Below are 26644 nucleotides of genomic sequence, written 5' to 3'. Positions count from 1 at the left end.
CACTGTTATCCCAGCTTTAAGACAGAATTCTAATCCATATATGCATATTCAAGATTTAGAATACTATCCAAACTCCTTGGGCTGTTTAAATACTTTGGCCACTTTGAAAGATCCAAACTAGTAAGTGACTGCACAGGCATTTAAGGTTATTACCAGTACTTACATGATAATATTCATACAATGTATACCAACAAAATGTCTTTGATGACCCAGGTTGTCAAATTTGAATGCAAAATTAGATGATATATTTTTCTAACTGTGACAGTGATATCAATTTAGTTTGAAAAGAGAAAAGGATGGTCATCGAAGATCCTTGTTTTTCTCATAACAACAACACAGGACTTTGATAACAACACAAGTATGCATGCCATGTGACTGTTACTGAACATCATCCATGAAATTTTAAGGAAAATTGGTTGAGTTTCTATGACATTACTACATCCTTTGAACATGCTCAACAATATTTTGCAGGCAAAGGTTCATGAAGGCCCTCTCACCTCGCTCGCCAAAAAGTGATCCTCCTCGATCAGCTTCTTGCCTGCATCAATGAAGTTGCTCACAGTAATGGCGTGGAGGGAAATCTCTAGCTGGTGCTCTGAGTTCTTGTTCACCAGGGCCTCCGCGCTGGTCACATCATGAGGCTTCTCCTCCGTCGACAGCAGAGCGTTCATCTCGTTGATCCATGTGCTAAATGGGTGAAGGGGGGGGGGGGGCAGGGCAGAGATTTATAGCGACATTTTATCAGGGTTGCCTTTTTAGAGGTGTGATATATCACTTCATATCGCCGCGATCAGGGTTGCTTTTTTAGAGGTGTAATATAACACTTCAAATCCCCATGGAGTTATGTTTTCTCCCAGAGATTGATTATATTTTCCTGAAGTGTGCAGTGCCGAGGGAATATATTGTGTTGAGAGGAAATGTAACTCCCAAGGGACTGTCAAATGATATACTACAACGATACACAAGGCAAGATTTGTTATATTACATGGCCTGCATGAATATACATTATTTCATTCTAGCCCTGTTGGCAGCCATGTCAATTTCTGGTATTATATTCATTGATGTGACGTCACTGCTTGCAATATAACAGTTTCGGTCAATGTTGCATCTAATAGTCAAATCATCATATTATGTGACTTAATGTTAAAAAAGTGCAACATGACCACTTACTGTAAAAGTGGATATTTTCGCGCGACTAATTTTTTGCACTTGGCTGGGTAAGAAGAGTTTGCACCAATAACCGACGATCCCTACCTGAGCTCCCTGAACTCGTCAAAGTAGAGCTGCAGCTGCTCAGCCTGGCTCAGTCTCTCCTTCCTGACAGCCGCCTGCTCCAGCAGCACGTTCCAGGCAGTCACCATGGAGTTGTTCTCATTGCTGATGTGCTGGTAGGCGTCTGGGTACCGCTCCACCAACTCAGCCGCCATGGTCGACATGGAGTTTACCTTCTCTTCCACAGCAGCCAGATCTCTCTACAAAGAGAGAAAGTGAGTGGGAGAAAAAACAAAAACAAAAAACATTTATGATTAAATATACGATGCACTGAGAGGTTCCAGATGAAATCATAGATTCTGAGGTAACTGGAATAGCACTATTTTCTGCGGGGCACAGCTCCAGAGTACAAGGCAATCGCCAAATTGTGTCTCGCCCATTCGCGTACAAGGAATTAATATTTTTATAACTCCCAGAAGTTAATTGACCTGCTTATGACCTTTGACCTTGTGGTGACCTTCAACACCCTAAGGGACATTTACCATCCAAGTTTGGTCACAAACGAACAAAGGGATCAAAAGTAATGAGCCATAATCGAAACGCGCCATAAAAACTTAACATTTGGCCCTAAAAATTTGTTGACCCCTTTCTGTGACCTTTGACCTTTTGATGACCTTTAACTCCCCAAGGGACATCTACCGTCCAAGTTTGGTCACAAGCGGACATAGGGATCAAAAGTTATGAGCCACAATCAAAACGCACCCTAAAAACATAACATTGGGCCCTAAAAGTTTGTTGACCCCTGTCTGTGACCTTTGACCTTGTGATGACCATCACCTCCCCAAGGGACATCTTCTATCCAAGTTTGGTCACAAACGGACAAAGGGATCAAAAGTTATGAGCCATAAATGAAATGCGCCCTAAAAACTTAACATTGGGCCCTAAAAGTTCGTTGACCCCCGTCTGTAACCTTTGACCTTGTGGCTACCTTTAACTTCCCAAGAGACATCTACCATCACCCAAGTTTGATTGCCATTGTAGCAACATGTGCTGAGTTACGTGTGATAAGAGAGTCTTGCAAGTAAACTTTAATGTATGACCTCAAATGACCTTTGACCTTATCATGTGACCTCTTACGGCACCATAACATGAAGGTACCCCCAGTGCATCCATCACCCAAGTTTGATTGCCATTGTAGCAACATGTGTCGAGTTACGTGTGATAAGAGTCTTGCAAGTAAACTTTAACGTATAACCTCAAATGACCTTTGACCTTATCCAGTGACCTCCAACGGCACCATGACATGAAGGTACCCCCAGTGCATCTATGACCCAAGTTAGGTTGTAATCCAAGCAACTTATGTGAAGTTATTTGTCAAAAGAGAGTCTTGCAGGTAAACTTTAACACAGAAAAGAGAGTCTTGCACATACTCTTTAATATATGACCTCAAATGACCTTTGACATCATCACATGACCTCTGACAACACCATAACATGAAGATACCCCTAGTGCTTCTATCACCCAAGTGTGGCTACCATTGCTGTAACAGTTGTCAAGTTATGCATCATAAGAGAGTCTTGCAGGTAAACTTTAACATTTGTGACGGACGACGGACGGACGACGGACGCGGACGGACGACGGACGGACGCCATTTGGATCCCTTAGTCTCGCCTTCACCTCCGGTGGGCGAGACAAAAATAGTAACTACATGTATGCCAGTCACCAAAGACTCAATAATTTCAGCTGGTACCTCAAAAAGAGTGCATTGCATATTTGATTCACATCCTATAGCAGAAAAATTTTGATCTAGATAAAATGTCTTCGCTGAATAGTTTGACTTTCTAACTCTGAGTGCCAGCATGGAATGATGACAACATTTCATCCAACTCAGAGTGGTCCAGGGTCGCCTGCAGAATATCACTGCAAAGTGCACAGCAGATCATATACAAAGTAAATGGCACTGCTAGTGCAGCACAGGCGCTTGCCGCTGGCTTAGCCTCATCGCGCTCATGATTCACTTTGCTGAGATATCAATAGCTAAATAAAAAATGACATCAAAATATTGGCATTACAAAAAATATGCCGAGGTCTGATATCACGCCATAATGCATTGTTTTTGTTTTGTTTTTTTCATGGTGAAATTATTTGAAGTCACATGAGAAGTTCTAAACCAATCATGCTTCACAAATTCTTTGAGATGCAGGATACAACACTGAGTATACTCTTGCTGTTCCTCATGGGTAAACTTTGCATCTCAAAAAGAAAGCTCAAAACCTAAACCATAATGGATCCCCTGCAGATCACACACGTTTCTAATGTCCCTTCATGCTGTTTCTGCTTGAATTTGGTCTTCTTACAGCACAGGGCAAGTCTCTTTTTCGTATAATATGAGACAAGCACAGACAAAGTAGCTTAGCAGGCAATATTTTCTGTCATCAAAACTGGCACACTGCAAGAACGGAAAAGGGAGGCAAGGCTAGAGACACTCTAAATGTACATCAAGCATGAAGGTAAGGAAATATAGGCATACCGCGCCTATATGCCAAGTAGGCATTCTTTTTTGAACATTTGTGGTGCGCAATATTGATATGTTATTTGCTTCAGCTTCCACAGAGTAAAAAAATCAGAACAGGAGTGGGGGGAAAAAATGTACACCATACACTGCATGGAGTGACTCTGTTAGATTGCAGAAACAAAGAAAGATATTGGAAAGATATGGGAAGATGGTAAGAGAGGAGGGAATAGAATGAAATGATGAAGGAATCAACCCCCTGAATGACATCGTACCTCAAAACCTGTGTGTCTCCTGGCCAATGCCTGGACGCTGGGCAGATCATGGCCGTAATCCTCGCTGGTCACTGCCTGCTTCTTCTCCTGGATCCATGCCAGGGTCTCGGCGATGTCGCGATCGAACGCATGCACAACACGCACATCAGCAAGGGCCTGAAATTTCACAATGAACCATTATATTTAATGGTAAATAAAATGTAAAAATCAATCAAAGCAACTGCTGAGACATGATTACCAGTACAAGCTAGGACCCTCAATCTGTTTCCATTAGTTATTTTTTCTTCATGATATGATGAAGAAATTGTACTTGAATTCATTTTTTCACTCATGGTGACCTATAAAATGTCATTGTCACTACAATGAGTGCTGGAAATGAATTGTCTTCTAGTCCAATGCATCTCAACATTTTTTAAGCGGAGGCCCACTTTGGCACCTATAAGTTTTTTCGAGGCCCAGTTAGATAGACAACAAATATCTTTTATCTATTTTTTGGCTGACAACATCGCCCACCTGAGAGGGCTTTGTGGCCTACTGGTTGACAAGCGGAGCTCTAGGCCATATCAAACAAAAGATAACATTTGTTACTACAACCAGGCATGATTGATATCAGAAGAGACAAAAATTTGTAGTTAGAAAGCATAATCTCACCTGAGCTCTGGCATTAGAGGCCTCCTTGAGCTCATCCCATCTGACCTCAAGCTCCTGACATTTGGTTGCTATGCAACCGTCTCCGTCGATGCCACTCTTGACGAGGGATTCCCCCTTGGCCCCGATGGCTTGGATGCGCCCTTCGTTTGCCAAGATGTCGCGGGTGAAACTGTTGAATCTCGTCTGAAGAATCTGCTCATGGGGAAGTCACATCACAGCGTAAAGATAAACTTAATACAGCATAATTTCATCATTACTTGGTTAGATACAATTATATCACAGCATTACAAAGTATGCATATGGGCATTAACAACGTTTATACAACACCTAAAAAGAATGTAGCTATCCAATTGGTCGATTGCCCATCATGTGACATTCAGTTAAAAGTTCCTTCACAGGCTGTTGCTACCAGCCATGCAATTTTGTTTGAGCAGAAATGGATAGTGCATGACTGATGTCACCAATTTCCATTGACTCCCACGTTAACTCAACTCCCAAGTTTTTGTTCCACCGTACAGCTCTGACATCACACACATACACTTTGTACTTCTACGTCATGCAGTGTTTTGACTCTAGTAGCGAGTGCGAAGCAGATATATCGATAGAAAGAAATCAAACATACGTGTAGTGTGTACATTGTACGTACAGAAGATCAGTGCATGCATTTATGCAGCACAGCAGCACACAGATCTCATTTAACTTATTAATCGGCGTGTGTAAGCAGACAATGTACATTCACCTCGGTTTTCTTTTTTGTCATTGTGGCAGGACCAAGTTTTGTTTTGTTAACAGACCAAGAATTGGAGGACCTCCTCTCTGACTTTAATGTCCATAATACTTAGAGAAACATCAAGTTTGCCATGAGTCGGTTAGAATCTTTCGCATGATGTGCATCAACCTCACAACCTGAAATAGAAAGTTTGCTCAGCCAGAACTGGATCGGTTTCTCTCCCAATTTTACGCCCGTCTACTTGTACGTACGGAAGACGGGAGTCTACACACCAAGTAATTGATGCATTCAATCAAGTATGGGGTGCGTCGTCATTTTCAATCCGCAAAGCAAGAAGACATTACAGACCAAGTGAAATTTCCGGAAAGTAACAGTGTCTTCAGAGCCATGACGGTCAAGCTTAAGAAGAAAGGGAAGGGGTTTGCTAACCACAAGACAGCAGTGACTGACAGTGACATGGTGAAGATTTTCAATGCCGTCAACACAGAGACACCACTTAGTCTCAAAAACAAGGTGTTTCTAGATGTCATGACATATTTTGGACAAAGAGGCCATGAAAATCTTCGTGATATGAAAGTTCACGGCTATGTCCTACACATTGACAAAGACAGGCATCTTTACTTCGAACATCGCGATACGCTTACAAAGTCCCGTCATGAAAATAAAGACGAAGAATTTTGTGGTCGCATCTATGAAATACCTGGCTCTTCGAGATGCCCAGTCACTTCATTGCTCAAGTACCTATCTTCCTTGAACCCCAAAACAACCATCTTTTGTCAGCGACCCAAGTCTTCAACTTCATCTGAAGGACATTAGTATGGCAATGTCCCATTGGGGATTAGTACTTTGGGAAATAAGATGAAGAAGATCTGCGAGACTGCTGGATGTGTCAACAGCTACACAAATCACAGCTTAAGAGGAACGACAGTAACAACGCTAGATCATGCAGGTTTCGTGAGTCGCAATATCATGGCAGTGACGGGGCACAAACCTGAATCATCTCTGAAAAGCTATGCCAGAACCAGTGACAAGAAAAAGAATAGTGCCAATATCTCAAAGAAACTACAAGGGACAAAGTTCAGCACCTCGACATCAGGATCTGAAGATGGACTAGGGTCTCTCGGTCTAATCGTTCGGTCTAACAACTCAAACATCAGATCCAGATCTACATCTCTCTTCCCCAATTGTCCACAGTCTTCAATTGCACTTGAAGACGGACATTTTCCAGATGGAGAGCTAGAGCTAGATAGAACTTCTAACGGCGATACGCTAACTCATTCCCAAGAGCGATTAATTCTACAAGAGTCCAGCCTAATCATTCAGAACATGTCCTCTTCTACAAGCTCTGTACAACTTCTATAACAGATAGGCTGGAAACTTCGTCTTACATCGAGCTAGGGCCATGATTTAGTGCTTTCAGGACATTTTGGGAACGTGATATACCAGGTTTTGTATATCGGTTGATGCCACGGGAACCTGGTATACCAGGTTCCCGTAAGGAATGGGTTAACTCTTATCTTACAGCAGCTCTACATGCTTCACAATGTGCTTAAATGGCAGGTGAATGCAGTGGTGGCTATCACTGAACTACTGAATTACTGGCTCTCCTGTAGTTCCATATGGGTCTGCTGCCGCTATCCGCAGGTTATCTCCCACGGGAAACAATATTGGTGGCTGCTGGCTGCGTTAGACAGCTGCCCACTACACACAGGGCCTTTAACATGGCTTTTCTCTCGAGCGGATTTTTCAGTGGTCGCACACGGCAGGTGGCTGCTGAGGCAGGTTTGACTGTATCTCAAAGCATGTTAGCACTATTACACAATCATTAGGCAACAAGTCACCTCAACGTGTTCCAAGTCCTTGCCGAGGTCCTCGGACAGTGCCAGGACTTCCTTCTCCTGGATCCAGTCCATCATCTCGCCAATCTCCCGTAGGAACTCAAACCGTTTCAGGTGGTCTGTCAGGGCGTGTTTCCTGGCAGCCAGAAGCTCTAAGAGCTCCTGGTACTTACTCTCCACTTCAGCCTGCAGTAAAGAGGGACGGAATGAAACAATGGATAAACGCCTCATTGGCTTTCAGGTGCGATTGCAAATCAAACTGGACAATAAAGATGAGATACCTTGCAATGGTACTGCTTCAAACTGCCATTGTGCAGCTTGTCTTACTGACAACTACTACTATTGCTACTTCAACTGCAATATTGTTATCGCTTTTACAAACTGCTACTTCTAGTACAGCTAGTAACGATAATGATAATACAGTAACTCCTACTACTATTAATAATATTAATATATCCACCATTACATGTTATCCACCGTTCACCGTTACATGTTATGATCATTGTCACATGTCAACTTGTTTTCATTGTGTTTTGATACTTCAATCTTGATTCATGTTTCAGTTATGTCATGTTCAACATTGTTTATCTTCTATATGATTTCATTGTTTCGGAAATAAAAACAAACAAACAAACAAACAAACAAACAAACAAACAAACAAACAAACAAACAAACAAACAAACAAACAAACAAACAATATTACTTTTACTACTGCTCCTGCTACTACTACTACTACTAGTACTACTATACCTACTCCTACTACTACAAACTACTACAGTGAACTACTACTACTTCTACTACAATAACATTGTCACCCCTATCATTAAGAGTAATTGATACTGACACACATCATCATCATCATCACCACCTGCCACGACCATTATCATCATCAACATCATCATTATATGACTGTTAGTGTCATTGTCCTCATATCATGCATAGAAAGTATTAGAAAAAAAAATAAAAAACAGCGAATGAATATTGCATTGCTATATGCAGATAAAAAGTGACCAAAATACAACTCAATCATATCATAAATATAAAGATTCCATGGGCAAGTTTACCTTACATGACATAAATCCCTGCTCGTTACATGAACCAAAAATGGTAAACTTGAAGGAGGATGCTATGCAGGTAGGTTCTCAACAACTGTTGAGACCATCATCCCTGTGTTCAAATGATGATCTTCCAAACTGCTTCTTCTTCCCTCATCAGGGGAGCATTTCATCAAAAGTTTTGTCAGAGATTTTCACTGAAAAATCTGCTCTCAGCCAATCAGATGCAAGGATTTCAGTAGCTTAAAACACTTGTCACTGACTGACAAGTTCCATGAAACACTGCCCAGATGTCGAAGCCTCCCTTACCCTTCTCACTGGGATGTTCTTGGCCTCCTGGTTCCCAGAGTCCGCCAGGTTGCTGGCCGAGGTAGCCAGAGCCTGGATGGTGGCCACGTAGCTCTCCAGGTCAAGCTCCAGCCCGTCCAGCTTCTTCAGCAGCGACACCACCGAGTCCTCGTTCCTCCCAAAGTCGGCGCTGGTCAGCAGGGGGCGCTTGTCGTCCATCCACGACTCCGCCTCAGCGAGCTCGGAAAAGAACTGGGCAAATAAGTGCAGAAAGACGGATATGACCTTGCATCGCCAGTCACACATAATTTTCTATTCAGCATGTAGAATAGCAACTACACATGCATATCATCAGCTGAGAGCCAAAAGGACTTTATCACAATTTTTGGAGGCATTGAGTTATTGGTATCATTTTATAGAGCACAATTTTCACTACATTATGGTGTCAATTTTGAATTATTTTCATTTCTAGTAGAATGTTAAAAATCAAAACTACAAGGGTATTGTTTTACCCTATATTTAAGACAATGCACATAAATCTACCCACTTTTGATTAAATAAACTTTTCATTCTCTGAAAATCAACTGTTTCATTTTTATTTACACTAAAATCTTAGAACGCAATAACACCCTTCTGGTTCTCAGCTGACGATATTGTGTCTTATTGTGGCAATGGCTGCAAACATACAGGACAGTAACTCAATGCATTAAAATTGAACAGTTTACCGTAAATTCCATAACAATTTTCAACAGGGAATATCACAGGCAAAGTGTGTGAGTTTTGTAGGAGTTTTAATTGTGAGGTTTGAATTTTCTTCAATTTGTCTCCCTCTAACAAATGAAATTTGTAAGATCGCAACTGCTGATCTGTAACGTTACATTTGTCTCCCTCTAACAAAGACATATTGAAGAAAATTCAAACCTCAACTGTCACCCCTCCACTTAATATTCTCTTGCAGCTTTAATTGTGTTTGAAATCACTTCTTCTTCTTTTTTTTCTGTTTCTCGATCTTCACTGCTTGGAGGTGTCTGGATAACAGAGAAGTCTAGATAAAAGAGGGCCAGATAATCAAGGTCAGAATGTATATATTTGAGTTGCATTTTTCTTTGAGAGAGTGCAGACAGGGAAATACCTTCTGGATCTCCAGTGCAGCCAAGAGCTTCTCCTTCCTCTCAGCAGCCGCTGCCTTCAGCTGGCTCCACCTCGTGTTCAGTTTGGCCTCCTGCTCCCTGATGTCCTGCCCTGCGTAGTGGCCAGCGTCCAGGAGCTGGTGGGCCACGTTGGACGCTGCTGCTATCAGGGGCTCGTGGGCAGTCACCTCCGTCTCTAGCAGCTGGAAGACACGGGCAGGTGATGTGACATGTCAATCTCTACATCAAGCCACCACAGTAAATATGTACATTGATCGTACAGATGCTTTATATGGACTGCTCTACAGGACAATGTTGATATTACTGCCCACCTGTGGAATCTCAACTTCATTTTATGACCAAAGGAGCTCACTGGTATATGTCACCTGCAAAGTTGTGTGTTTCAGTAGCATTCATTTCCACAAAACTTAGCAAATGTATAGACAAAAGTCTTTCTCCCTTACTATTCTCAGTTGCAAATGACTTCATTTAATTTCAGATAGGTCAGAGGGACTCGCAAATATTAACATAAAGTAGGAACGCAAATTTTCTGGAGTATATTTCTTCTGACATTCAACTGGCTCTCACCCCACTACACGTACACATGACAACAGTGGAATACATCCGCTATATGGACTTGTGGATGATTGCAAGACATACAAATCTAACTGTCCGGATTTTATGAACGCAGACTTACCTGATGACGTTTGAGGAGGCTCTGGACAGAACTGAGTGACTGACCATAGTCAGTGGAAGAGGCTAAAGCCATCTTTTCTTGTATCCATGACAACTCATCATCAACGTCCCTCAGGAATTTGTAGAAGGCGAAGGCATCTTCAAGTTGAGTGTGGCGTTTCCTTGCCAGCTCTGTAACAGCGTCGTATCTGCAAGAGAAAATTACACATACACATTAGATTTGTGCTCTTGTCCATCATCAAACTAAGATCCCATGCATCAAGTGCATGACTCCATGCACAAATGGCAACAAAATATGACTTGCAGCTATCATGTAAAATTCTGTGTTCAATGCATAATATCTGATTTTTTTTTTTAATTGCTGGTCAGATTTGACTTGTGAAATATCACACTTAAATGTTAACGGATGGTTTGACCAACCATTTGGCTTTATGTTGAGAAATCACAGATCCCATAAATGTACACAATTGAATGGCATAACTGCATACACAGGTACACTGAACATACAAAATCATAATGTACACTCACAATCCTCAACGAAAATAGGAAAGACGGGGGAACCACACAAAACACTAAGATCATATTTTACAAGCACATATATACACAGATAGGAGGACTAAACAGATATGAAAGTTGAAACAAATGTGAAAGCATACAAGCACAAACACATACACAGACACAGACACAGACTCAGACACAAACACAAACACTCACCTCACGTAAGTTGCATCAGTTTTGCTGATCATCTCGTGTGCCAGGAAATTTTCCTCTGATCTCAAGGTCTCTGCAGTCTGCTTGATCTCGATCACTTTCTCCTCATATGCCTCTACCTCCATCTCAAGAGCCTGTCATGAAGCCAAATATCACATCAAAAATTGCTTGTTCAGAATCGAACAGCCAAAGTACATGATCATATGCCACATTTCCAAACATGTCTAAAGCTGCTGAAGTGAGTCAATCTCTGTTAATTTGGTGTCTTTACCGCTCTCATCTCGCAAGCACATGGAGAACCGGTATTAGCTCAGGAAGAACCAAGTCACCGCAAGACCAATGAGCTCCTTGTATCTTGGTCTTAAGATACTAACTTTGATTTCCTGCCCAATTCTTCTATCGGCCTGTTGTATTAAACTATGGCTGCTTTACAATCAATAGCTCTGCAATCAAGGACAACCGTCGGTGATTTCTTAGCTTCGAGTGGCTGTGGAATAGCTAGTGTCGGCATGGTAGTCACCATTAATAATAAAGTTACCAGTCAGTTTTAAGCAACGGGGCCAAGGTCTCAGTAACATCACCATACCTGCTGTTTCTTCAGGAGTTGTTTGACGCTGGCCATGTCCTTGCCTGTGTCCATAGACTGAAGCTGATTCTCAACCTCACTCAGCCAGTCACAGATGTCATCATGCGTGCGTTGGAGCACATGGGCCTGGGAAAATTAATGAATAAAATAAATTAATGTAAACAAAGGTATGTCTTTATCATCCACAGCAGAGGAAAGCCAGTTTAGATATATATCGCATCCAAAGAAGAAGTAGACTACCTCTATGTGAAATGTGTGCAACACGTTGATAGATCACCTGAAACATGAACCTTAAGTGACTGGAACTAAGTAGCAGTGAGGAGGGGAAACATGATTTGGTGGATTCATAAAAGACAGTACAAGGGAGAGACATAATAGACATGAAAATGAATATTGAAAATATTCAGTCAGTTTTATGTCAAACATTGGTCACTGGTTCCCTTGCAAATTCTCCCCCATCCATTCCCCCTAGCCTACCCCCTCCTCCTCCCCCTCCTCTTATCTGATAGATAACCCCTCGTAGGCTTCCTGGAAAAATTCTTTAACATAGGAGAGCATCTACCGCTCCCTCTCCCCCATACTTTCTTCCCTCTCCCATTATCAAGCAATCATCTTTGGTGGCCCAGCTCTCTCTAATCTGATAGATGCTCATCTTGTAGGCTTGTCAGAGATGGTCTTAACTCAGAAGGGCACCTACTACCCCTTCGTTTTTCCCTCTCCTTCTATTTTCACCTTCAGCGACCTACCTCCTTCTACTCATATACACCCTCATTCATCTTGTAGAATTGTTAAAGATGGCTATAACTGAAAAAGGTCATCTAACTTCTCACTCCCCAATGCCCTCCTTCCTTTCTTCCCTATCTTTCAGTAAGTTATCTCTGGTGACCACTCTCCCTCATATCCATTACGGCCCTCATTTACCTTGTAGGCTTGTGGTTCTTAACTTAAAAATGGTCATCTAAACTCCCCTCCTCCTTCCTTCCTTCCTTCCTTCTCTTTTAGTTAGCAATTACCTCTGGTGACCCCTCCCCCTCCTGTGTAATAGGGTCCTCATTCACCTTGTAGGCTTGCTGGAGGTTTTAACCTAAAAAAGGTTGTCTAACTCTTCACATTCCTACTCCTCTTTTACTTCTTCCCTCTCGCTTAATGTTAAAGCAATCATCACTAAGCAACCCCCTCTCCCTCAAATGTGATACGGTCCTCATTATTCACCTTGTATGCTTGCTGGAGATGGTCCTGCTTCCAGGCACACCGGTCCATGAGGTACTGCCACCTCTGTTCCAGCTCACCAAGCTTCTCCTTGATCTCCTCCGAGGCGTGGTGCTCCTGCTCAATCATGGCCTCCCCTTGCTGTCAGACATACATCATTTTATAAATATCACCTTTTTAGAGGTGTAATACAACACTTGACATCCCTGCGAGAGTTATATTTTCACCAAGAGATTATAATTTCCCGAAGCACACAGCGCTGAGGAAAACTACTGTTTCTACAGGAAAAATATCACTCCCAAGGGATTGTCGAACATTAGATTACAACAATAGACATGACAACATTTGTTATAATACATGGTTTACATAAATACATATCATTTCATGGTAGTGTGGAGTTGTACCAGTTCTCATGGTTGCAAAACTGCATATTTAGCGTGGAGTCGCACCAGTTCATATGGTTGCAAAACTGCATATTTTATGTCGCATCAGCAGCCAGTCAAATTCTGGAATTACATTAACTGATGTGACATCACAGCTTACAATAGAATAATTTCGACCCTCCCTACATTGGTCACATGATTGCATAATGATCAATCACCCACAGGTATTTATGTAGACCATTTAATACATATCATATTATCTATATTTCCCACACACTGTTTCAAAGCTAAAGTACACATAGACACTGTTTCTGTTCATTCAAGTCAACACACAGTTTTTAAGATGATCTGGGACCACCTATACATTAAAGCTGATTTATAGAAAAACAAAACAAAATAGAATCATCAGCCATACACTGAATGTTTGCAAAACAAACTTCTCCTGCTTGTTTGTGCTTGAAGTAAGCTAGCATCCATCAAAACCAAAAAATAGACATGTGATAGGTATCCCATATTAGCCATTCAATTGCCAACAAGACCAAGTCAACAGTAAATGTTCATGGTAAACTATTGTCTACGTCCTTCATCATATAGAATAGACCTTTAATTCATTTTTTTTTTCTTTTTTGCACACTGATCCATATATCTATCTACAACAATGTTCACAATATTGTGCCTGTTCATGTTTTCACTTCTAACCGCAATGAAAAGGTGATATATCTCTTCCTTAACAAACTTGGGTATATGAATGCACACTCAGCTCAGTTCATCGTAAATTTCCCTTCTCTTTGGACGTCATGTCAAATACACTGCTACCAGTTTGCTCAAGAATATAACTTTGAGGGACAGAAAAACTTCAGGAAATGTTGACAGTCTCCCATCTTGTAAAATCTGTTTTGGCATATTATTGTCATCGACATCGTAAATCTGTCCTTCGATTATTTAAAGTGTCTCATCTAGTAAAATCTATTTTAGTGTCACAGTGCCATCGCCGTCATGAATTTGAACTTTGAACCCTACCTGCTTGCAAGCGTCCACCCTGCCTCGGTTGGAGACCAGCTCTGCCTCAAAGGCCTGGTGCTTCTGCAGCTTGTGGGTCAGATTGCTCTGGTCCCGGAAGGACTCGTCCGAGGCCACCTGGGTCTTCTCGCCAATCCAGGAACCCACCTCGTAGATATCCTGGAGGAACTGGTGCATCTCGCGGGACTCCGCCAGCCGACGCCTCCTGCTCTCAGTCTCTGTCCTCAGTTTGTCTCGTCTTCAGGTGGAGCAAAATATAGAGAGAACACCAGCAGGAATGAGTTATATGCTATTGAACTACTGTATAGACTGTATGCTATATATTTGGCAAGTCTACTTTTTTTGCGAATCGGGACTTTTCGACAATTTCACAAGTAGTTGAATTCATGACCATCGAGTACAGCAATGGATGGAAAAATCGAGAAGTGTGTGCATCTATTCACACAGCAGGCACGTAAAGGATTAGGCCTACAAAACTGTATTATCACACATCTTGTTGATATGCAGTGTACTGTGTACTGGTATGAGAATGCATTAATATCAGGATTGGAGTTAATATTTTTGCGTACTGTTAAAAAATTCAAAAATAACACTCATATCGTGAAATTCAAGAAAATCAAAACCCTGTAAAGCATATGGTGTATATAGTTTTCATGGCTGAACTCTCCTTGAAGAAAATTTGGTGACCCTTTAAAGATATTCAACATCTGTTAAGTACTGATTGGTTATGCCTGATGAAAACTACGGTGTAATTACCATCTAACAGTTTTCTGTACATTTCTTTTGCACTTCTAGTTGCTGAAGATGTCCCCAGAGTATCTTGATAGAAATCATAACATTTTCAGCAATTTGTGGATTTAACAGATCACCTACATACAGCTGCATGTAGGCACCACTCTAGTGCCTATGGATACTAACCTGTAACTACGTTATGATGGAAGTTCCACTGTGTATTGCACTGAGCTCTTTTTATAGTATGATCAATAATACATTATGCACAGAAAAAAAGTGTCCTGTGTGACTCAACTTATAACGTTTGCAAAACTGTGAATGAGCAATATCATTTGGAGCCTCATCTTGACTCTTACATCCCAAATTTTCATTGATCAAGAAATACCAACAGTATGTGCAACAGCAACAACATTTGCAATAGGTACATATGCATAATTTGATCACCATCACAATCATGTCCACTAACTAAGCAATTTTCTTAGCATTTGTTTTTCATCTTATTTTTTTTTTCATTCCCTTTTTTTGGGGGGGGGGGGGTGGGGTGGAGGGGAGGATTACATTGTAGTTGGGTTGACATTAAAATTGAAAGCGACTGGGAATGGAGGCTTCTGTTTTGGGGTAAGATATGACAGATGTGAGAGAGACACACAGAAAATTCATCAATGTTTACCTGTCTATAATGTTCTGGCACTTTGCCTGCACCTCATCAGAGTTGTAGTGTCCTCCCGAGACGAGCTGGGAGGCAAAGGTCTGGAGCTCTGTGATCTTCTCCACCTGAGTTTCCAACGTCTTCTCGAATCCCTCGTGCTTCCTGGCTAGGGAATCCACTGTGGTCAGAGAATCCTGTGTTTATTTGAGAGTAAAATGTAAAGATAAATAAAAGAGAGGAAAGAATCCAAGCATAAGTTCTAACTACCCCATCGTGCAAGACTACAGCAATATCTTTCAGGACAGCAAAATGTAAAAGGTACCTACTGTACCTACACATATGGATATAAATGAATACACGCTTCGAGTATTATTGATTCTTTAAAAAGGGGGATAAAAGCCAGAGCCTTGTTTGCCATTTATATGCCTATGCACTTAGCTTAACCTGCCAAAGCATATTCATCAGCATTCATTATTGCATCCAAACTTGAAATAGTCATAGATAAACAAGCCCACTCCGGTGTAGCAATGTACTTCAGTCCAACCAAAAGGGCATGGCGATGACACAGTAGAAATTAGGGGGGAATCAAGTAATATCTTTTCACTGATAATTAAAGACTTTTATCATAAAACGAGATAACTCCAGTCTAGTTAAGTTGAGATATTTGCAATTAAAGCTGATAAAAAACAGAGGAAACATAAAGGAAATATGGGATATTTCTAATCACAACTTCAAGTACATTCTTTATAATGCTACAAATGAGGTATCACTTTAAACGGTTCTATTTTGCTTTATATGATGATGGAGTTAGTTAAACACTTTTAAAAATGACACTCAGCCCATTTTGTGATCAAACTCTTCAATTAGTTTCCAGACAAATGTGCCAATCCATGAAGAAAAAGCTCTGGCATGCATGCCGAGTAGTAAACATAGCAAAGTAAGGGTCAAGGTCAAGAACACTCACCCCAGTGTCCTCCTGGGATAGGAAGGCTTCCTTGGAGGTTAGCCAACTCTCTGCCTGCTCCATGTACTCACTGAAGACCTGTAGGTCCAGACACTGGGCCAGGACGTTCTTGCGCTCCTCCCACCCGGCATCCACTTGGATCCGGCTCTCTTCCAGCTGCTCCAGGCTCTGCTGGATGTCGCCAGCGGCGTAGTGGCCCTGCCGGATCAGCTCCATCCCCATCTCCTGCAGCGAGTCGAACTTGGTGCTGCGGCCGTCTATCTCCGCCTGTTGGGGATGCAGATAGTATGCCAGTGGGCATGGAGACAATTTTAAACCCATTTCATCAACAAAGGAATGTCAGGACCACCTAAATAATGAGACTCTGTGCATGTAGTTAGACTTATGTCTAAAGATCACCCGAGTGTTCAAACTGACCATATTTCATATTTCTCATTAGTGGTTTTTACAGACGTAACAGGTAAAGCATTTTGATGGTGAACAATTGTCATTAGTGCTTCAATGTTATGGATGCACTATTCTCTAGTATGATAGATATTCTAGATATTCTCTAGTATGACAGATATTCTTGTTGATAAAATTCAAGCATACGCATCAAGATTCCAGAATAAGAAAATGAGAGATATAGGAAAATGGGAGATATACGCTTATTATGCATTTCTAAAATCTGGAGATGAAACGTTTTGTTGAAGTATCAATCTCTCCCAAGCTCTATCTGATACCATTTTCAAAAGTCTCTGAAAAGGATAAAAAGCATTTCTAGAACTTTGATCAAGAAGATATGATATACACTGTGGTGGAATTTTGTCCCTTTAGTCATATTTCCCTTAAACATCAGTTCACAAAGAGTCTTCATCTTATCTTATGAGAATGCAAATAAAAGTTGGTAGGATAAGATATTTTACAATAAATTCAACAAGTGCAAGCATAGAGTTCATACCTTTCTTTCTTTGTGCAACTCACAAAGGCTCTCGGCCTCAGTTAAAGTCTTAGCCAACTCTCCGGTGGTCATCTGGGTCATCACTTGACCAGTCCAGGACATCTTGATGAGAAAGATTGAATTGATAAAACTGATTGAACGCAACACAAAATACAGAATTAACATGATCATACTGTTTGCCTGGTGCACAAAGAAAAGGAAGATTGCTCTCTACATCTGCGTACATTCGTAAAATGAAAATATGGCTAGTGTTAACAATCAAATCTCTTTCAGCAATAGAGAGAAATATTGTCCATTGATGAATGTGCATATGTGGCTCAGATAAATGCTGGTTATGAAGCTACTCTAGCAAGTCCGTATGTGCATATGAATATCAAAGACATGACATATATTGCTTCATGATTTACAATCACCAAAATTTTGCCTGTGGAATTATCTAGAGTAATTGAAAATCCATGAACAGACATTAAAACTATAGCTTTGTAATAAACTCTACAATTGAATGAAATCATGTAATTGGGATATTGCATTGGTGTAGAACATTTTTTTAACACGGAACAGAAAAGCTGAAAGTGAATATGTCACTAACCATCTCCCTGTAGTCCCTATAGAACTTCTGCAGGTTAAGAGAGTCATTGATTTTCTCCTGCCGATGATGGCTGAGCTGACAGAGAGCCTCCCACTGTTCAGTGGCCTGTTTCTCAGTGGCCAGGATGGCAGCTCTCTTGGAGGGCTGCTTCTTGCCCAGGGCTTTGGCTTCACTCTTCAGTTCCTGCAATGAGGGGGGAAGATTCATAGAGTGGCGGTACAAAGCAGTGACGGTACGAAGCAGCGTGCCATGTCAGAATTGCATTGTGATGTCACAATTGCTTTGTGACATCATTTCCAAATAGTACATACTTTGGAAAATGTCTTCATAAAAGTGATGTCATTTTGCAAATGGTACGCCATGGAGTGTCAAACATGCCAACATTCCGACATAGCTGAAAATACCTATAATCACATGAAGCTCTCTCAACCAGTCACAAGAAGATAAATTTTGATCCAAAATGAAATATGTGCTAAGCAACCTGCATGTACAAGCTTTAATTTTAAGTCTTTGGCAGTGCACAGTTGTACATTGATCTTCTCTACCTATAACTCGACTCAGTCTGGTCAGAATTGTTTGTGTGTTTGTCTCTAAAATTGATGACAAAATAAATGTTGACAAGTTCTCCAGACACTTGCCTCTAGCCTGGTCTCAACAGCCGTTGTATCTCGGATTAACTCTCCATGCCGTCTGAGCAAAGACTCCACCGAGCTAACATCTTTACCCAGCTCCTCACTGTCCATGGCATTTCTCTGTCAGGAAAACAATTGCGGAAAGTGACAGGAAAGTCTGTAAATCAAATTTTTCCATCTCTTTTATGGACTATACATCCCACTTCATCTTTCACTCCTTATTACTTCACTCATACATTTACTCCTTCATCACAACTTGCACACATGCACATTGTGTCTCCATTGTTAAGACATAAATATCATGAGACTGAATATTACCAGGAGAATCACAGATTCATCTGAACACCAACAGAACTTACACTTATTACTAATGATATTTCATGTGCGATATACAGAGAGAGAGGAAGAAAATTTTATAATCTACTTCACCAAGATTTTTATACATAGGAAATGAATGACTTCATTGATATTTAATTTCATTTTCAATTTCCATAACAATAAAAAAAAAAACAATAGAAATTCTAGTTTAATTCAGTGTGAATGGAATAGATAAAGTGGCATACAGGTGCCAACAACAGTCACTCTGTATCAAGACCAAAATCTCTCAGCTTCTAACATGACAATATCACAGTACCATCGCAGTGACAATTTTTCAAATTCTGTGCAAATCACAAGATTGAGTAATACATCAATGGACGCATGCTGTTGATCGATACCGATCATATCACACATATATTGATGGGTGTCGATTGTCTGAGCTTGTCTGAGTCATGGGCTTGTTAGTTTGTTTTGTTTGTTTACCTTTTCGCTCATCCTCTCCTTGATGTCGTCAACATCTCTGTTGAAGGCGTGGATCTCGGCCGCATCGACCAGTTCTTTCTGGTACTTTGACAGGCCAGATTGCAGGTTCTGCCAGCTGCGGTTATGACAGGAATCAAAGTGAAGATTATGAATAACAATGCAACACATCCATCTCTTCTTCATTATCATCCTCCCTTAGGAGCGCAAGATTTAAAATAGAATTAGGAGCCCTGAGACATACAGGACACTGTAAAGTTCATGCAAAAACTCAATCACCAAGTCCAGTCTCCACTTGCTCGATTTACTGTGCAACTCACAGATCAGCATGTTATGACAGAATTAGATAAAGAATACAATACCGATAAATACACAAACTAATTGTATTCATGACGTGGATGATATGGCGTTCGAATTCAAAATTTCATTCTGTTTTAAAATTTACACTGGGTAGCCAATTTTGTCATGACCTGGGAATGAGCTGTAAAACATTTGATATGTAAACAATAGTACGAGAAATAAAAAGGATAAACAAAACTTTCCTCGTGATACTGCTAACTGTGAATGACATACCTTGCTTTAACATCTCTGGCTCTCTTCTCAATGTTACTCTTCTGTTCGGGGCTCCCTTCCCTGATCAGTTTGTCTCCCATCTTGCACAGAGCAGTCACAAAGGAGTCATCTACAGACAGATCCTGTATAAATAGAATAGACCAAAAAGAGCATGTGATTTGATAGTGAAAGCACGCAAAAACCCATAATGATGACCAAACAGCATTCATGTAGCACCGTTCATCTGTAGATACATTAAAAGGTGCCCAGCTCCCACAATTTGTCACACATCAATCACAAAGTTGCTGGAAAAGATAGGTCTTCGGTTCAGATGCAAAAGATTTGTTGAGTCCCTACATCACACTGCCAGACATCTCACTTGGGAATGCTCCATGCTTGACAGTATCATTACAAAATATACCATGCACACATGTAGGGACTACAAACAAAACTGCAGTGTATACTTAGTAAATAGACCATGCACTGAGAGACTATAGAATGAATGTAGCTGAGGGGTACAACCCTGAAGGAAATAATGCCATATCTGTAAGAGAGGAATCCATAGTGGCTTGAAGTAATGGATGAATGTTAATTTTACATCCCTTTCACGAATCTTTGAAGAAATAAATATGATTACTCAAATAAAAATGTTTACACATTGCAGTGCAAACAGGCAGTGTACTGCCCCAGATGGAATTTACACAGGGTCTATGAGGGTGATACTACATAGTAGCACTTTTATTTCCATCAGCATTTCGTTTTCAACACCATCAACACCATAGCACTGTTACGTTTGGTCACATGACAGTATGTAGAATCAATGAACAGCATTTTACTGATGTGAGATGTAATATTACCTAACACTTGAAAAGAATAGGAGCAACAACAAGCACCAGATTAGACAATGAAAATACACAAAGAGGATATACTTCATCACAAGAAAATGGATGGAATATATTAACTTTTGGCCTTAATTCATATGACATAATTGCATAACCCTCTGAGAGCTACACTACAAAATGATGCACAACGGCGTCTGACCCTCTGTCTCAGTTCTGGTATATTGATGAAACTTACGGAGCCAATGTCGTTCAGTTTCTTCATCAGTTCTGTGCAATGCTCGTAGTCGGTCCCCACGTCATGAGCTGACACCATCACCTCCTGTGTATAATGATAGAAGAGAAAAGGCAACAGAGACAGTTAAGTACAGCTCACCACTTATAAATCTACGCCAACTCATATAACACAGAGGCAAGGTTTTGTGTAAAACAGAGTTTTGTAAGGTGGAGGGGAAAAGGCACTCCCCTATTCCTTCTATGCTCAAATATTTTTGCAATCTCACATTCTTTATTTGATATATTGTTTTCTTTAAGATAACTTCAACTTAATTTGAAGAAGAGTACAATATTTGCAGCATAATTGGGAAACTCTGAAAGTTATATATATATATATTTTTTTTTTGGGAGGTGGGGGGGGAAGGGGAGGGGGCAACAGCCCAGCTACCCTCAACTTTTCCTGCATATGTCCCCACATACACGATGATCTGGGGGGCGTTTCAAGAAGGAACTTGTCGGATAAAATGTCCGACAAGTCAATTATATCCGACAAGTTCAGAGAAATCAGCCAATCAGACTCAAGAATTTCTCAAAACTTGTCGGATATAATTGACTTGTCAGATATTTTATCCGACAAGTTCCTTCATGAAATGCACCCCTGATTTGGTATCAGAGAATACATCTGACAACAAGCATGACAGACACAGAAGAGAAAAAAATGACACTTGCCTTCTCCCTGATCCACTTTTCCACTTTCTCCGCCCTCTGGTTGAACTCGAGGAGATCCCGCACTTCCTCCAGATGCTGCCCTCGTCTGGCGGATGCCTGACAGAGGTCGCTCCAAGAGGTCATCATCTCGGACATCCTCTGCTTGATGTTGGTCGAGTCCGGGTGGTTCTGTTTCACGAGGGATTCACCCTCCTTCAAGGAATGCAAAATTGAACGATTTAGTCAAAAACTGTAATAGCTCCCTCATTGTACTGCATTCATGCAAAACTCAGAATTAATCTTTGAAATATGTGTATGTGCACATGTAAATGCACTAATATAAATGTATACGCACACATACATACAAACCAGTATATATTTTAACATATCTTGACAATATGCTACATTTAGAAAGGGCATACTACACTGTAGATGAGGATCTTTATCATGGAAAACTCTCAAAACATTCCTTGGCAGTTCGAATTAGTAAGTATGACAAAATACCTCGTGTACTTTCAATCTTTTGATTCTTAATAAGGTATGCAGACTTCATACAAAAACAAATATACCTATGTGAGTAGTGCTTGTAAGTGCTGTGTTCCAAGGACTTAAAACAAAACCAAGATTTGTGAAGAGACTGATGTGAAGGGCTCCCCTTCAATCAAGGGCAGGAGTTCAAACTTTCCCTACACCAAAGGAAACACACTCTACCTTTTTGACGTCTGAAATGAGCTTCTCATTGGCCTTGATCTCTGCCTCAAAGGCTTGGTGTTTCTGCAGCTTCTTCATCTTCTCCTTAAGATTGGTGATGGCGTCTAAGGAGTCATCACCGAACGTCTTCCACTTCTCGCCAATCCAGGCCTGGGCCTGCAATCAATGGTTGTGAAAGAACATGGTTTAGAATCATCCATGATAGCAATACACCTACTCTTTTATGGAGGAGGATATTCCAGCAAAATCTGGTTTCAGAAGATTTTTACTGTCTTGCCCAAACCCGAAGAGCTACTGAAAATACCATTTTATGGAAAGGGAAAACAATATTTTCTTAAATTAATGCGCGTAGGACACAAAATATTTCACGCTTCACAAAAGAGGAGATCCCAATGATGCCTGTTTCAATGCATAAGTGCATGGATAGTGAGAAAACACTCTTGCTCTTAGTTTAGTACATCAAAACCACAAGCTATATACATGTATAGAAAGTAATTCAATTACTCTTGTAAAGACAGGGAGACACATTTAAAGCAAACAAAATCAAACTGTCTGTCCAGCAAACCTTCACGCTTTTATACTGTAACATACAGTCATTAGATAAATCTTGTGTAATTACATTTACAATTCATTACCTTCCATTTTTCAGAAACTGCACCACATGATATAACATTGCAATCTTGAGCAAGGTATACATGCAATGAACGAATGGTTAAAGAATTGTACCTCAGCGATATCTCTGCAGAACTGGGCATACAACTTAGCAGTCGATAATTTTTGCCTCCTCTCTGCACTCAAGTCCCTCAGTCTGGCACGCCTGCAAAAATGATAAATAAAGAATTTGATGAAATAACCACCAGCCTAGATACCATCTTTTCTCATTTGTATTCTGTAAAGTCACTCAGTAAGAGCAAGAAAACAAAATGCCACAAATGTGTATAGTACTCACCCTAGCAGATTCCAAATCTTTGAATTTGCTAGTAAAAATCTAGCTATCCCAACCTCCACTGTCAGATACAATTAGCTCTTATGAAGAGAGACACCTGGCAAAGGACATACTAATGCAAATCTTTTCACATTTGCACAGTGGAAACTTCAGTTTCTATACTACTTCAACTGCAACACAATCTACAAAAACAACAACAAAACCCATAACAAATAACTCCTGGCTATAATTTGAGTCATATGCTACTTGTGGTTGGCAGTAAAGAATATGTGAATACTTTCACTTCATCTCCAGGATATAAAAAAAAATAATACAAACACCGGTACACATTGACAATAGCACACGATTTGCAAACACGAATACAATAGTCACATCAGTGAATATATAGGTAAGACACTGTACCTATATATTCAAGTCCACTATAAAACGTGCTAATTATGCACAATCTTTGGTAAATTGAGTCATTATTTTACTCATAACAATGTATGTCTTTAGACTGCGACTGGCATTGCACCTGTTCAGTTTGTAACAACTATAAAACAACAGTATGAGTACACAAAGTAAAGAGTGCAAGAAACCTTCACCTTTTGGTGACTTCCTTCAGCTTCTCTTGAATGGCAGGAGCATCAAAGTGTCCATCAACTGCCAGCTGATTACCAAAAGCCTGCAGGGCATTAGTCTTGGGAGGAAATTGAAACATGTAGTGCAATTACAAAACATGTTAGAACTCAATCACCTGCCAACTAACAGATCATCACCTGCAAATAACAGGTCATCACATGCAATCATGAACTGATTCATGAGAATTTTCTTTACGTGGCTGCTATTTAAGCAATAGATACTCGTGAGCAGGGAAGCAACTACAGGACCAAGGGCTTCAAGTCCCCTCTAAAGGACTTGGCAACAAGGAAAAAGTGCTTTACCTGAGGGGCACAACTGCTGCTGTCAGCGGACATACAGCACTTATCATCTTACAAAGCCTTGATGGCAACATGATGTCTAACTGGCATCATATGTTTTTAAAGGGAAACTCCAGGCTAGTTCAAAGTTAGTCTGAAAAGAAAGGGTGAAATATGATGAGCACAATAGTGAAAATTTGTTCATATTGGATCAAAAGTAAGGACATTCAAAGATCTGCTAACTTTCGCAAAACAGCTCTTGAAGTGTTGATATTAATACGTAAATGAGTGAGCTTATGATATCATCTCAATTTGACAATTTGAGGAAAGCTCACCTTTTCTTCCTGTGTTGCAAGGATCTTCTCAAATGCTTCATGCTTCTTTATCTGTGCCTCCACTTCCTCCACTGTTAATCCCATATCACTGCTCTGAAGGTAGACCTGCATAACACAACAAAGACAGACCGCTGTTAACTGATTAATCATTCTTGCACCTGTTGTGAAAATGTTTGGAATCCATCCAAAATGCATTAAACTTGTGAATGTTTAATACTTTTTTTCATCACTTAGTTTTATAGCATACATTGTAAGTTGTGTCTGTGAACCACACATTACTCTGTGTGGTTTTAGGTTTGGGTGTGATTTTTAGCAATGGGAAATATCTCTGACTGGGAACTTACAGTGTAGTTACTGGCATGCATCTGGTGACAATACATAATATCAAAATCTTGTTCCCATAAAGCTGTACAGAAACCTTATACAGTGGCACCAAAACTTCAAAAATTCATAACCTTTGAACAGATTGTCTAATTTTCCTCAAACTTTTACTGAACCATTCTACTAATATAGCTGCATTCTCTCAATCCATGCGTATATAAAGGTGCACTTGTCCATTAAATCTATGCTACAGTTAACAGCATTAATGCACTTATTACTCTGTACAGGTTAGTTGTAAGTAATACTCATGAAGCACATTATCATCCAAGAACCAGAAGCTGAAGGTTGTACAGATCAGGAGGTTACAGGTTCGAATCCTGTTCAAACATGTATGCCCATGATTTCTCTAGTCTTGGCTACTACTAAAACACCAATCAATTCAGTGCTTAATTACGTCAATGTGGGTCAGTTGGTCAATCAAATCAGTGGCATCCGTACATCACATGACAAATGTACTGTAAAAGTGGAATTTTCGCACGACTTATTTTTCGCACTCAGCCAGGTAAGATAAGTTTTGCATGCTTTTGATTCCACAGAATCAAGACATCAACCACAGGAACATGTAGCAAGCAAAAGTATTTGCATGCTTTTATTTTCATGCTAATTTCTGGCCGTGCGAAATGCGCAAAAATTTCAACACCGCGAAAATTTCCACGTTTACAGTAAGCAAATATCACTGTGGGCGTCCAGTGTAGGAAGGGGACAGCCGTGGCCCAACTCACCTCCTGTTGACTGCTGAGGGTCTCCAAGGTCTTGGCCTCTCGGTAGAACTGCTGCTGGCGGTGGCACTGGTCTAGCCTCTCCTGTTTGGTCTGCCAGCCAGCGTGAAGCTCCTCCCTCGCCTGTAGCACCGCCTCAATCCTCTCCTGGATCTAGTGGTGAGAATGGTGTGTATATATGCAATAGCTGAAATACCAGTGGTAATGTAACAAACACATTTTTTTCTTAAGTTACCTGTTCCTAAATGTGACAACTTGACATCCTGTTTGCTTTACAATAGTAGCAGCACTTTTAAATGTTTGTGCAACATTTGTCAAACACAATCTGCAAGCTGTTTATCTTACCCATAGTCCTGATTGAAAAAAAAAAATGCATTTTAAATAGCAACGGTTTTGATACTTGCAAAACGCACATTGGTTAAGAGTCACTTGCCTTCCAGTTCTGTGTTGGTATGGTTAATTGATACTTGTACTGACATGTATTTAAAGATATCACCTCATGGACAATACTTTCTTCTTTATTTTACAGTCAAAGCTTTCATGCGGGATGTTTCCATGAATATATTGTTGACTCAAAGTAAAAGGGCCATTCATTCTTAAAAAAACAACAGGACAACAAAAACCTCATTCATCTGGTGTATATAAAAAAAAGAGGAATACTGTAAAACATGATAATAGATTCATGGTATGAAATTTTCGCTAATTGGAGCCCACGGCCTCTTTTGCGGCATGAAATTT

General features: G+C 40.5%; 1 protein-coding gene and 1 pseudogene across 1 annotated transcript in view; one reads left to right on the top strand and one right to left on the bottom strand.

The window, feature by feature from the left end:
* LOC139744662 (spectrin beta chain-like) overlaps nt 1–26644 on the bottom strand; it is a 74214-nt gene that overhangs the window by 7329 nt on the left and 40241 nt on the right. The window contains exons 41-66 of the mRNA XM_071655087.1: nt 25910–26059; nt 24807–24911; nt 24157–24251; nt 23353–23443; nt 22627–22782; nt 21937–22128; nt 21230–21313; nt 20174–20295; nt 19604–19718; nt 18809–18922; nt 18171–18353; nt 17582–17683; nt 16642–16908; nt 15699–15871; nt 14297–14534; nt 12897–13034; nt 11685–11810; nt 11102–11232; nt 10389–10575; nt 9694–9894; nt 8583–8813; nt 7222–7404; nt 4651–4842; nt 4000–4155; nt 1255–1472; nt 498–687 (exon numbers count right to left, since the gene is read on the bottom strand). Coding sequence (XP_071511188.1) covers nt 498–687; nt 1255–1472; nt 4000–4155; nt 4651–4842; nt 7222–7404; nt 8583–8813; nt 9694–9894; nt 10389–10575; nt 11102–11232; nt 11685–11810; nt 12897–13034; nt 14297–14534; nt 15699–15871; nt 16642–16908; nt 17582–17683; nt 18171–18353; nt 18809–18922; nt 19604–19718; nt 20174–20295; nt 21230–21313; nt 21937–22128; nt 22627–22782; nt 23353–23443; nt 24157–24251; nt 24807–24911; nt 25910–26059 — 4140 coding nt within the window. The remainder of the gene's footprint in view (nt 1–497; nt 688–1254; nt 1473–3999; nt 4156–4650; nt 4843–7221; nt 7405–8582; nt 8814–9693; nt 9895–10388; nt 10576–11101; nt 11233–11684; nt 11811–12896; nt 13035–14296; nt 14535–15698; nt 15872–16641; nt 16909–17581; nt 17684–18170; nt 18354–18808; nt 18923–19603; nt 19719–20173; nt 20296–21229; nt 21314–21936; nt 22129–22626; nt 22783–23352; nt 23444–24156; nt 24252–24806; nt 24912–25909; nt 26060–26644) is intronic.
* Nucleotides 5207–6742, top strand: LOC139744648 (uncharacterized; annotated as a pseudogene).

The sequence above is a fragment of the Diadema antillarum genome, unplaced genomic scaffold, assembly GCF_040938485.1.
Source record: "Diadema antillarum isolate AM-2024a unplaced genomic scaffold, OU_Dant_1.0 seq00001200_RagTag, whole genome shotgun sequence".
NCBI classification, from domain to species: domain Eukaryota; kingdom Metazoa; phylum Echinodermata; class Echinoidea; order Diadematoida; family Diadematidae; genus Diadema; species Diadema antillarum.
The sequence above is the reverse complement of the archived record's forward strand: the minus strand, read 5'-3'. Positions and strand labels throughout refer to the sequence as shown.